Source organism: Lissotriton vulgaris, chromosome 8, assembly GCF_964263255.1.
Source record: "Lissotriton vulgaris chromosome 8, aLisVul1.2, whole genome shotgun sequence".
Lineage (NCBI taxonomy): Eukaryota > Metazoa > Chordata > Amphibia > Caudata > Salamandridae > Lissotriton > Lissotriton vulgaris.
Genome location: NC_141696.1, coordinates 816,924,826 through 816,938,519, shown reverse-complemented (window position 1 = coordinate 816,938,519; position 13,694 = coordinate 816,924,826). Strand labels below are relative to the sequence as shown.

Here is a 13,694-nt window from a genome sequence, read left to right as displayed (position 1 = left end):
TTCGACCTAGTGTTGGTAGACTGCCGCACACAGCACTCACTGCAGTGGTGAAATCCACAAAATCTATCCAAAGGGCTCCCATTTCGAGTCCAGTCCCCAACCCATTCTTACAGCAGATGCTTAATTCATGGGTGTGGAACTCCAAACACAGCAGTCTCTATATCAGTTACCTAGAGCTCTAAGCTGTTCACCTAGCATTGAAAGCGTTCCTACCTTGAAAAAGGAGAAGTGGGGGGTCCATAGGGGTTAGTTTACCGACCCCCGACATCTCAAAACCCCAACCTATATCTAATGAAAATAACAGGAGATGTCTGGTCACAATGATAAATGTGTGCTGTTCTGAAGCTAAAGACACAAAGAGATCATGTAACAACAACATGAAATTACACTGGGCTGAGAAACTCCCATCAGCCCACCCTTATGGCGGAATATCATCACGTGGGATACGGATGGTGGATCCAAATCTCGCCCAACCCATCTAATGATGGTGCAGAGATGGATTTCCGAGATAGACCTCTAGCCACAGTGTATTTCAAGTGATGCTGATGGTGTGCAGTGCTGTGAAAAAAGTGAGTGAGTGAGAATATAAAATTGGCTACTAGAGCAGAAAATATGTTTAATGGGCACTGTCCTAGTGTCAAGATTAAAATGACGCCTGATAGTCCGAAAATATGACTACATAATGGCGCAGTGCAGTGGGGTCAACATGTTTCAGCTGTATGGAACAAACTGTCCAGCTTTCTTCAGGACCGAGTTCTAATAGCGACTGCAAAAGGATACTAGTGAGTTAAACGTGAAAATGATAATAAGAATACTGTGCAATATTGAATCAAAATACTACTACCAGGAACTTGGATCCCCAATGTAAGCTGGTGGAAAATGAATTATTTGTCCTTTCCTACAACATAACATAACATAACATGAGTATTTGTAAAGCGCACGTTCACCACTACGGGCCTCTTGGCGCTGAAATAACAGATGTTTGTTGTTACCCAACTCAATGGTACTCATTTTATCGACCCAAATGGATGAAAGGCTGAGTGGACCCGCCGGGATTTGAACCTGTGACCATGAGGTCGAACACAGGCCCCTGCAGTAGACGCATTAGTCCACTGAGCCACCAGACCCGGCTACAAGAGAGGGAAACCGTGCACAGAATATGTGATCTGATAAATTTGTCTACAGTGATCCCTAGGTGACAAAGAAAACAGTACAGACAACACATAAATAGCGAAGAAAAAGTCTCAACGCTTCACAGAAGGCTGCAGTCCTCCTGGCTTCTATGATGAAATTCACAATGATGTTTTTAAAGTATCATACTCACCCAGAATTATGTGGGAAGTACTTCAAATTTATCAGGTGGCGACACCCCTGGGGCTCCGGCGGTGCTTACGCATTTGCTGATGGCCTACCCGTCCTTTCCGGGTCCATCGGAGACTCCGGCCCAGCTGTAGGAGTACCTGTCAGCCATGGCACGTGTCTTTGGGCCGTCCGGCCCCGCCGTTGCGCCTTCGGGCCCGGCTGGGGGTCCTCGTTATTCGACGTCACCGGCTCTGGCCCAGACGTTGTAGACCACTCCAGTGTCAACCCCAAGGGATCCCCGTGGATCCAGGCCTGAATCCCCGTCCATGCCGGTTGGCCCTGTGCGACCTCCACCGGCATACACTGCGCCAACACTGGCTGCAAGCCCGGCGGACGCCATCCCCGGCGTGGGACAGGTGCCGGATGGGAGTCGACAGACGCTGTTTGGGAATTTCTTTCCCTTTGTCCACCCACCTCTGTATGTTCCACAGGCTATGGAGGACTGGGAGGTCTGAGAGGGGTCTGAGGACCCTCTCACAGCCCAATGCGAGTTAGACCCGGACTGGGATGAGGATCCGGGGGATGCAGGTGACCAGGATTATGCTCTGAAACCTGGCGCATTCTCCTTCTACTCTGGCTACGGAGGAGGGTGGATCATATTCTATGGTGTTGCGTAGTGCAGCACCTTAGAATATGATCCACAGGCATCATGTGTTTCTTACACACATTAGTTATAGGTTGTTAAGAATTACACAGTGATACTTGGCCGACCAGTAGTCTTTAGTACTGATCTAAAGAGCTGAGCCCACTTTTGCACAACTTCTAGGAGGATCTGCATAGACTGTGCAACAGGTCCAAAGGTATTTGCTTTTTCCCTGTATGTTCAGGGTCCAATGAAACTGGTTAAGCACAGCTTTTCTTTTACATTTGTGACTGTTCTTGTTTTATTGTGAGCATGAATAGTATTCATTCATGACATGTTGTCGGTACCCATGATACTCACTTGATCAAATTGTCGCTCTTTGCATTGTGGCATTAAATCAGAAGATATTTTAGTTCAGAAATGCTGATCATGACTGTAAAGGTGGTAATATCTGACCGAGACTACTAGCCGCAGATTCCTTAATTATCACCAGGCATGAGAGTGGATCCAGAAAACTTTTTGCCACAGCATCCCTGCTCGCCGGGGGAACGGCACCACGTGACTCCGCCCTGACGTCTATGTCCATGACATCAGCGAGGATACATAAGTCCCACCCCAGCGCGCCTATGTCAATTTTTTCTCTTTTTAGCGTGCAACGCGGATCTCGATTGTGTCCGGACCTGTTTTCTGGCCTACTATTCTATTACACGCTTTGGCGTTAAGTGGAAAAGTGTGCGAATGCATTCGGGCTTTAAGACTTGTACATCCTGTGCGAATCCCATGTCGGTGTCGGACCCTCACCCTATTTGCATAGGGTGCCTGGGTGAACACCACCACTCTGAGAGCTGCAACGCCTGCCAGCACCTTAAGCCGAAGTCACAGCGGGAGCGCCGGATGAAGTTGCTGTCGGTGCGCTTGTCCTGGTCGGTGTCATCCCTGAGTCCGTCCCCAAACTCTGAAGCAAGGAACTGCCGGTTTCGTCTGCGACAGTCTTTCGCCGCTGCCCCAAGGGCGTGGTTCGCTGACTGGTAGGTCCTTTTGTTTGTCTCCGAGGCCTTGTCCTCTTTTTGCGGTGGGGGCTTGCTCCCCCCCCGGGACATGCGCCTCCGCCTGTCTCCTTCCTACCTGCTGTTTCCTGGCGCAGAGGCGACTAGGGCCCAAAATACACAGTGGCGCTACAGGCTTCTTTGGCCCTTTCTCCACCTCCTAAGACGTCCTCGGAACCCTTGCCTCGCGCGGGGCCTTCCACGGAGTCACCAGAATTTCCGTCTCTCATGGTCATAGGAGGGTGGTGCCGTCGAGGTGAGGTACTTCGGGGCTCCCCTCTTTGGTGCCTGGTGTCCCTGCCTCGCAGCAAATCCCTACGAGGCTCCATGTGGCGTCGCAGACGACCGCCGTGACTCCGGGCTTGCCCCCGAGTCCCGCTCGGCCCTCTGAGCAGGCAGCTGCCTCACCAGAGGCTGAGCCGGTGCCGTTTCGGCACCAGGAGCCTTCCTCCCGGCTCTGGTGGAGTCACGGGTGGACGCAGGGACCTGTGATGCTTTCCCGAGTCCCCCTTGGTCCTCAGCACGGGCGGCTGCCCCGTCTGAGGCAGAGCCAGCGCCTTTTGGGCGCTGCTCCCTCGCTGTTCTGGTGTCGACCCGCCCCTCCCTCGAGGAGCGCACGTGGTGGCAGGAGTCGGCCCGGCGCCACGAGGGCCCCCTCCAGCACCGACTGACGTCAATCTGGCGCCGGTGGCGGACTCCACGGCGCCGCACCGGCATTAAGTTCTGGAGTCGTTCCCTGAGGTCACTTCTTCTCCAGAGATTGGCCATCTGTTGGTGTGTTCCTCTCCGTAAACAGGGCGCCGTATTGTTGCTTTTGCACCGGCATCTTCCAGGGAGGGCTCCTCGCAACCCCACAGCCTAAATCCTCGAACCCTTCTTTCCGTGGCTCACGGATGGTTATCCCCCTGGCCTCTCTGCCTCCTGGGGCTCCTTAGGTTCCCCGTTCATCTGTGGACCCCCCACTAGCGTCACTCCACAATTCTCTTATATGGGCTTGGGGGCGCCCTGCAACTGGTGATCCAGTGCCTCAGGCGCTTCTGCATCGCCACTGCCCTGCTCCGCATGACCCTGTCTATCTTTCCTTCCACCTTTCTACTCGAAGCTCTCTTCTGCGTAATGCCTTTTCGTGTTTGCCTGTAGTATTGTTTCCTCTGTCTCGGGAGGCCCGGTGGTTGGATTTAACGGGGCGTAATGTTTTCGCTTCTCCCATCGCTGCCTTGCGAGCGCTTAACACTTTGTGTGTGTTGCCCAGGGCTAAATCCAGTTTGTGCTGATCTGCGGGTCCATGTGTTGGATGGTAGGGAGTTGGCTGCGTTTATTCTTCGTGCGGGTTTGGATGTTGCTGATGCTCTCGCCAGCGCTATGACCACTTCTGTAGCTCTCTGTCGCCATGCCTGGCTATGTTATGCTGTTTTTCCTGAACATATCAGGGAACGCTTGGTTGATCTACCCCTTGACAGGGTCCTTCTGTTTAACACTCATGCGGACTCCGCCATTCAGCGTCTTCTTGCAGGGCTCCGTCTTTCTCCTCCTCCTCCTCCTCAGTAGGTGGTTTTGTTGATCCTCCTGGTCTTAGAGGGAGGTGTTATCCCACTGTTCCTGGAATCTGGTATTGGGGCGACTGTTACACTTTCTGTGAGGGATACTGTGTCCTGGGTTGGCCTACCTCTTCAGTTGGTTCAGCCCCCTTTTGACAAAGAGTGTTCTATTTGGCTGCTTAGTAAGCCTTCTGTGGTTTCTGCCTGTTTTTCTAATTTGTTCTTGAATATGGAATTTTCTTCCCTGGGAGTGGTTCCCATACTTCTTGGGCTGTGTCTTACCCTACGTGGGGTATTTATAGCTATTGTTTAGCCCTGTCTTACACTGGGAGGGTGTGGACTCCCCCTTGCGAATTCCCTGCCCTTCCTGGTGTTGCTGTATGCCACTGGTGCGTTTTCTTGGCGGCGGTGTGTTGCAGTGTTTTTTCCCTTTGTCTGCTGTTTGGCCTGGTCCTCTGTCTGGTGTCCAGAAGAGGTATTTTCCTGTGTTGACGACTTGGTTAGTTCTACTTGTTTCTCCTCTTGTTTTCTGGCTGGTTGCTGCAGGCACCCTGCTGTGCCCGCCTGTACATTGTGGTCTGGACGTTTAGTTTGGTGGCGCTTGTCAGCATCCAGCTGCGCCAGCCGTTTCTTCTGGTTCATGGCCAGGGGCTTTGGAGTGAGAACTGGCTCTCCTGCTTCTGCTTTTTCGGGAGTCTTATGGGGCTATGTTTTTTCTCTTCCACCTGCCTTATTACTGAGGCACTGTTCTGTCTGGCTTGTTGACGTCCAGCTGTGATGAGTTTGGCCGTCCTCTTCACTGGTTGTGTTCCTGGTGGAGGGCTCTTGCCCTCGTTTCTGGTCTTCTTGGAGTCTCTGGGCTACTCTTCTTCCTCCCCTGCGTTACCTGTACTGGGGGCTTTCGGGGGAGGTCCCTGGTACATTGGCTGCTGGCCTCCTTTCGCATTGCCTGTGCCTGGGGCTTCCGGCGGAGGTCCCTGGTACATTTGCTGCTGGTCTCCTTTCGTATTGCCTGTACCTGGGGCTTCCGATGACCCTCCTCCTTGGGTATGGCTAGAGTATCTATTCTACATTGAGGAATCTGTGGCTAGTAGTCTCGATCAGATGTACGAGCTACTTACCTTCGGTAACAATGTATCTGGTAGAGAGGATTCTAGCCGCAGATTCCTTCACGACCCACCCTTCCTCCCCGTTCTGCGAGGGCCCTCCTGGTTTTCTGCACTCGCCTGCCTCCGGGTGGTTGTCTTTTGCGAGTGCCCTCTCTTACTCCCTCCTCCGGCGGAATGCTTACCTTGTTGTTGCTCCATCGTTTACTTTTATAGGCACTCCTGCGCCCCTGCACCCTGGTCTCCAGTGGGGGGTGCGCTTGATCTTTTTCTTCCCCTTGTTGCTTGCACTTCTGTCTTTGGCAGTCCTTGGGGTTGAGGTGCCTTGGCTGGTCTCGACCTTAGCTTTTGGGAGACTTTCTCCCTTCTGGTATTGTCCAAGGTAGATTGGTCATTGGTCTCCGTTCTGACCTTGGTGTCCCTTTCTGTTCTGGGCGATGGCTGCAGACTTCTTGGTCTGCTGTGTATTTTTCACATGCTTCTGCCCCGGGGAGGCTGTTGTATTTGTTCGCAGGATTGCTTTCCAGTAGCAGTGCCCTGTTCTTTCGTTCCAGGTCTTGATGCCTCAGTACCTGGCTCTATTCTGGATGGTGCTGTTCCTCACCATTGTTTCTTCCCTTCTGTTAGCAGGGTTTTTGCATACTGTTCCAGTATTCTCACAGTTTTGTTAGTGATGGCTCAGCGTTGTGGCGCTGAAAAGTTCTCCGAAGAAAACTGACGTAGGGGCGCTGGGGTGGGACTTATGTATCCTCCCTAATGTCATGGACGCGGACGACGTCAGGGCGGAGTCCCGTGGTGCCGTTCCCCCGGAGCGCAGGGATGCTGTGGCAAAAAGTTTTCAGGATCCAGTCTTACGCCTAGGGATATTTCTACGTTAAGGAATCTGCGGCTAGAATCGTCTCTACCAGATACATTGTTACCAAAGGTAAGTAACTAGTACTTCTGGCATACTGTGTGCTGGGATGGTGTGATGGTGCCAAGATATGAATATAAATATGTTTTTATTAAAGTTCAAGCAGACTCTGAAGAGGGGAAACAGAGCAACTGAACAAATGTAATGTGTACGCCAGGATTAGATTATTGAACCCTGTCTCCTTACCCGAGGACAAGTTTATGGACTGGGCAAGGTAAAACCTTGTGCATTTGTAAATTATTTTTTATTGTTAGTTTTGTAAATGGCCTCTCCCAAAAATCATCATGACAAGAAATACAACTAACTATTTTACACGCATCCACAAGAATGATAAAATCAATGCACTGTTGCTGAAGCCGCTGTTTAACCCTCATAGTAGAGGTGATAAATGCCTGTGAGAAACATTCGTTCAGCTGAATTGTTACTTCAGCCAGTTAGGCTTCCTTATGTGGTATCTGCAGAGTCCATGTATGCTGGATTTAGGGCTTGCTGTAAATTGAACTGTCTCTTGCACCTACATGTGACACCCTGCATGGTATACTTTGTTGATTTGTTGTTTGCTATTTGTTGGACCCGGCCCTTTAGGCAGGTTCACCCTGAGACTTTTTGCTTTTTCCTAGCCTGTTTCTGTGACCTGGTGTTGGTGATTTTAGGTCTCTGCACACTTTTCACTGTGGTACTGTGTAAAGTGCTTGAGCTCTTTGTGTATGTGTGGTGAGTGACCTGCCCTCCCATAGGAATGAATGGGGAATATGTATGCCCATGGTAGTTCCTGATGTGTGGGGAGTGCAGGGTCGAGTTTGATATGTACGAACTCGTGAGATTGAAATCTGCGTAATGATATATGTGGCATGACTGTGTCTAGTGTAGAAGTGCCACTTTTAGAAGTTGGCAAATTTGTGTAATTTGTGTCTGGTGTGTGATTGGCTGGTGAGCCTGGTCCAGAAGTGCCTGGGCCTGCTTGTGGATTGACTGTCTTATTTGAGGGTGACAGGGGCTGGGGAGCCCCAGGAGGTTGTTTGAGTCAGCCCGTGGATGAAAGGCTGCATCTGCTGCCAGGGAAGTGGGAGGAGATAGCACCTGGGAGTGAAGAGGGCTGTGCCTGCCTGCCACAATGCTGGCTCCGCCTCCTGCTGGGCGACTGTCGCCTCTGCCCCTCACACTGAATGGAGTTCCTTATAACCAGTTCTAGCTGGTTCTCACACTGCCTGCACCCTTTAGACAAAGGATTTTGGGTATAAAAAGGGTGCTGTGACACTCTAAAAATGTTCTTATTTATAACTTGAATCTGCCAGGGCGTGCTGCTGCTTGGGCCCAGGGGAATCCCTGGGCCCTGCCCAGCCCCTGGACTCCTGAAGGACTTTGCTCTGCCCTGGGATCCTTTTGCCCTTCTTCCTATCCCCCCCCAGGACTTGCTGCATCCCCTGAAGAACTTCTGTGGACCCTTCTTGCTATAGGGGTCATTTCTAGGGGCCTGTGGGTGCTACCAGTGCCCCCAGCGCAATGGAAGCGCTTTATTTTGTCTCATAGCGCTTGAAAGCGTTTTTCTTCTGAAGGGCGAGCGTGTCGCCATCACGCATTTTGCGTGAGGGTTGGCAGGTGCCTACCCTGCGACTTTGCCTGTTGATGGGATCATTTAGCGAGTGCCCACCTCGCTTCTCTATTTTATTTTAATAGCGAGGGTGCCCACCCCTCGTTATGCCCCTTTGTTCACCGCCGCGGCCCGAGCTGTGTTTCATGGCCGCCGGAGAGAAGCTTGTCTCTAGAGCCGTGCAGCCATTGGTCGGCTGCAGGAGGCTCGTCCTGCGAGCCGCGTGGTGATTGGGCAGCGTGAGAGGAGCTGCCATGTCACGAGGCGCTTGTCTAAGAGACCGCGCTGGGATTGGCCCAGCGCTGGTGGTGCCCCGGGAAGAGAAGAGGAAGCGTGGCCTGATGCGGGGCTCCCGTGTGCTGAGGGAGCCCCAGAAAGAAAAGGAAGCTGAGCAGCATGAGGAGGGAGCCCTGGAGGAGCCGAGTAGTAGCGGAGGGGGCGCGGGGCACTTTGCCGGTGCCCGCCCCCGTCAAAGCCCGGTCGCAGCTGAGGCGGAGGGGGCCCGAGGCACATTGCCGGTGCCTGCCCCCGCCGCAGAGAGAAGAGACTCGATGCTCTCCTCGCCGCCCAAGACCCGGTAAGCGGAGACCCGGGCAGTTGGTGGCTGTAAGGTGCGGGCCCTCCGCTCCAAGCCCCGGGCGGCCCCGACAGTCAGTGGGCCGCTCCCACAAAGCTTTCCCTTGACGAGGGAGAGTGGGGGCCTTTGGTTGTTTCCCGCCTCCCGGGAGAGGCGCGTGGCGCCATTGTAGTTTCGGGTCCCCAGAGAGGGGAACTCCAACGGAGGAGCATACTATAGTGTGGTACTATTAGGGCGGTCCCAGTTGGCAGCGGGTCGCCCCAACGCAGTCCAGAGCCCCGAGAGGCTCCCCGAGGGCATGTTTTGTGACAGAGCCTGAGAGCTCCAACGTTTGGGGCACATGTTTTCAGAGCCTGTGTGGCTCCAGCAGTGGGCGCAGTTGGCGCCTAAGGGTCAGGGAGGACCCTGTCGCAGTTTGCTATTTCCCAGGTGCCCAGCAATTAGTGGGCAGCTGCACCGTTTAGGTTTTGGGATGTTCTCAGGTGCCCAGCAAGTAGTGGGCACCTGCAACGTTTAATTTTTGCGTCAGTGGCGCACCCCTGACTGGCGCTGCATGGCAGCGCGCCCTGAAATTCTGGACATAGGGCTCTTTAGTCCCTTTATTAGATGGGGGCTGGAATGTAAGTTTTGCGCAATGTGGTTACCTGCTATGTTTAGGATGGTAATTGCCTACTGTGTGTTTTTGCGCTATTGAGTTATGTTGGGGCACCTCTGAATGTTTTTATGAATCATGTGTCTTTCTTTCCCTGCACTGCACCTCTGAATGTTTTAGGCGTCATGTCTCCTAGCGCTGCACCTCTGAATGTGTTTGTGATGCATCATGTGCCTTGTTCTTAACACCGCTGAATGTGTAGGTTTATGCATCATGTGTTTCCCTTTACTACTCCTCTGAATGTATATTTATGCATCATGGGTAATGTGTTCTTTCCTAGACCCCTAAACGCTGTGTGATACTTAGGTGGTTGTCCGTACACCTCTGAATGTTTTTAGGCATCATGTGTTTTCCTTTATTACTCCTCTGAATGTGTTTCATGCATCATGGGTAATGTGTTCTTGTTGATACCCCTAAATGTATTTTATTCTTAGGTGGTTGTTCTTTTAGTACAAGTGGTCCTAGTGAGGTCCTGGTTCCTGTTACCAGTGGTTACTGGTTGTGTGCCATAGTTGCTAATTTGTGCTACTATGATTTTTATTCTTTATTATTCTTTATTCTAGAAGTGCTATTTCTGATTCTGACAGTGGCCCACGTGGCGCTGTCCTCTACATAATCCCTTGTGAATATTGCCCGTTCCAGTTGGCACAATGTACATGTGTGACTTCTATCTGATGTGTTTTTACAATACAAAAGTTATTTTATAATAACCTTGTGTGGAGTTCCTTTTGTGGTGTGCCTAGGATGTTGTTGCTGTTGTGTGCTGGCGCAAATGCTTTACACATTGCCTCCGAGTTTAGCCTTACTGCTCGTGCCAAGCTACCAGGGGGTGAGCAGGGGTTATCTTGGCGTGTGACTCCCTTGCCCTGACTAGAATGGTGGTTTCTGCCTAGCTTTGGCGTCAGCCTTAGCCAACCAGAAATAGCCAGTTCTAACACGATTCTAATAATTCTAACTATTCATTTCTGCTCAATGTGTGTATTTGTTTGCAGGTTCAGTAGTTTAAGAATCCTTTACAAAATAGAAATTACAAAAATAAAACACTACTAACCTCTGTGTCGAATGTTGAGAGTACATGCAAATGTTCCTATTCAGGTTTTACCCATTGACCATTTATGCATTTTATTTCAGTGAAATATGAAAGAATAAAGTTCCTGGTCATTGCATTGAAGAGTTCTGTGGAAGTCTATGCTTGGGCTCCAAAGCCCTATCACAAATTCATGGCTTTTAAGGTACATTTCCAGTTCATTGACTGTGTTCTTTGTCTCACATCATGAGATCTCATTACTGGAGACCTTAACATTTTCTTGAACAGCAAGCCCTTATTCTAAGGTAATTTGCCCTGCCTTTTATTCATGGTTTATGATATTCGCAGATGTTATGTTTTGAGTGGCTCAGTAGCCCATGGAGGACTGTGCGACAGTAAGCCTCAACTTTATGCTGCATTATCTGAAAACTATTTTTCTCGAGTTACACGACATTCTGGTTTGCATGACCTTAAGTGAAATGAAGCCACTAGCATTGGTGAAGGACTGGTAGTTCGAGGGCATTGGTGGACTTACCTTGGTCTAATTGTCATGTGTTCGCTGATAATGCAGAGCGCACCATGATTTGTAAGTAGAATCCCAACCATGCTGCTCCTGTACCCCCCTCTTTTTAATCTCAAATGTGGCTGTAACACCGATCTTTGCTGTGCTTGCCCTAAATGTAAACTCTAAGTTTCTTTATTGTTCGTTATTGGGTGCAAATGGAAGTCTGCATGTGTTTTTGCTTTCAAAAATGGGTGTGCAGGAAAGGGTTATTTTGCCAGTCTTGTTGGCTTGTTAACTGAAGCGGAAACTATAAAAGGTATTGAGTTGTTAGGGAAATAACAAACTACACAAAGTAGAACTTAACAATCACCCATCAATGCCCTTGTTATCGTAAATGCTTTCTGAACTTTAATAGGTAGTCAATGTTACTTTCTGTCATAATTTAATTGTATTCAATATAATTTTAAGACTAGTGCATACTACTTTGGAGTTCCCATAAAAGATTGTAACTTTGATACAACATCTGAAAAGTAGTTAAATCCAGTCCATTGAAAAATGTGAATCCCAATACATCAGACTAATTAACAGATATATTGAACTTGAATTTTTGAAGAATGATCTTATAATTTAAGTTTGGAGAGAGGTAATCTAATATTTTTTTTGTTATTGTGAGATAAAAACTTTCACTGATGTTTCTTACAAAGTGTTTTTTTTCTGTCTGCTTAAATGACAGATCGTTTAGCCAGCAATAATTATGTTTCCTTTTTTGAATCTGTATCAAAGGATCCTGACGGATATATTGAGTTTGTATTAAATTATGGCATGTTTTATTTTTATTCATCCTTCAGTCTTTTGGAGAGTTGATACACAGGCCATTGCTGGTAGACCTTACAGTGGAGGAAGGCCAAAGGCTAAAAGTCATCTATGGGTCTTGTGCTGGTTTCCATGCTGTGGACGTGGACTCAGGAGCCGTGTACGATATTTATCTGCCAACACATGTAAGAGCTCAACATGTAATGTTCTCTTGATGTTTTAAGTGTCAGTAATGCTTCGCTGTATGATATTTTTTCTTTAGTCGGTTACATTTTCTAGTTCGAATTATTCTTTTATTTTTCAACCAGAGCAAAAGCTGTAATGACTGCAGAAAAGTAACAACTTTAAAGATAAAGTACATTATTGGAAGTCTGTGTTTTCAAACATCTCTGTTCACTGAGCTCATACAAAATGTGTTTTTTGTTTAACTCTCAATTAGTGGAAAACACATTAAGTTCTGAAGTGAGATCCGATTATTGGCTTGTAAAGCGGCTGTTATTTTTGTTAAATTTACTGCTCTGTCAATGTATTTTACTTCTCAGCTCTGGATTCCATAATGCAAATGGAAATACAATAATTTACACTTACTTTGTGAACAAGGCACTAGTGTCGGCATGGCATTTGTGGTTCGCTATTCATTATCATGGTATGCAAGAAAAACAAAAGATCTGCCCAATTGTAAATTAATGGTTTGTCCAAAAAGAATATGCTCCCCACCCCTGTTCTCGTAAAAAAACTATTGCAACAGTCACTAAAAATATGAAGTTGGCTCAAAGCAATCTTTACTCAAATATTTAAATGATTCTGATGGCTATTGCATGTTCAAACCATTTTTTTTCCTGTCCAACTGTTCCGTTATTGCTTCTCAGAACGTTTTTGTTGTCCTTTTCTAGATACAGAGCAGCATCCAACCACATGCAATCATCATTCTACCCAACACAGATGGAATGGAGCTATTGGTTTGCTATGAAGATGAAGGAGTTTATGTTAACACTTACGGAAGGATCACCAAAGATGTGGTTCTGCAGTGGGGAGAGATGCCAACATCAGTTGGTACGTTTGCAGTTCTTTAGCTTGCGTGTAACCTATTGTGTAATGTTTAAACAGGTTTTTTTATAGTTACATTTTGCTGTGCGTCTATCTTTGTGATGGTGATGAGCTTAGGAAGTAGTAATAGCAGAGGTTCCATTTCATGTAAAAATAAAATCACTGAGGAAGTATATCCAATAGATTCTATTAACGTATATTAGAGGCAAACTTTTAAAATTATCTGTAGATTTGGAATTCAATCATATGGTCATCTTTACATAATTTGTTACCATGACTACAGTGCTTACCCATTTTTTCAAAGGATTAACCTGGAATCTGTATTTAAACGTTCATTGAAGTTAATGGTTCCGAGTTATTGAACTCTTGTGGGATTTTTGGAATTTTGTTATTTCACAAAATGCAATTCCGAGGCCCTTCAGTTGGCTCCGTGTATTTCAAAGACCATGATGTTTACTAAATTATTCCGATACCTCAATCAACTATTAATCCTTTTTATTGTTCAGATTTTTAGCAGCTGACTAGTGTGTGTTGGTGTTGTATCTCAGCCAGCACGTTATCACCTTTATTAACTAAGAATTCTGACCTTGCATTAAAAACAAGTATAGAATCCATGACTATATACAGGATTGTTAATCTCCAGTAGAAGTACATTTACATTTATTGAAGAAAAAAAAGTTTGTTGGAGCTGTTAATCTTTTTTCCTGTTTTTAATATGATTTTATACTAGTTTGATAGCCCTTGAATTCTCTGTGTACTTCAATTTCATTATTTTGTTTTTGAAGCTTACATTCGTTCAAACCAGATCATGGGCTGGGGAGAGAAGGCTATAGAGATTCGATCAGTGGAAACTGGGCACTTGGATGGTGTGTTTATGCACAAAAGGGCACAGAGGCTGAAGTTTTTATGTGAACGGAATGACAAGGTAGGTTTT

The 13,694-nt window shown here is 47.9% G+C and overlaps 1 protein-coding gene across 3 annotated transcripts in view; it reads left to right on the top strand.

Annotated features, from left to right (window-relative positions):
- Nucleotides 1–13,694, top strand: part of MAP4K4 (mitogen-activated protein kinase kinase kinase kinase 4) — a 665,231-nt gene that overhangs the window by 644,400 nt on the left and 7,137 nt on the right. For all 3 annotated transcript variants that reach the window (XM_086934708.1, XM_086934710.1, XM_086934709.1), the window contains 4 exons: nt 10,500–10,600; nt 11,749–11,898; nt 12,607–12,766; nt 13,546–13,685. In XM_086934708.1, the coding sequence (XP_086790834.1) occupies nt 10,500–10,600; nt 11,749–11,898; nt 12,607–12,766; nt 13,546–13,685 (551 nt within the window). The remainder of the gene's footprint in view (nt 1–10,499; nt 10,601–11,748; nt 11,899–12,606; nt 12,767–13,545; nt 13,686–13,694) is intronic.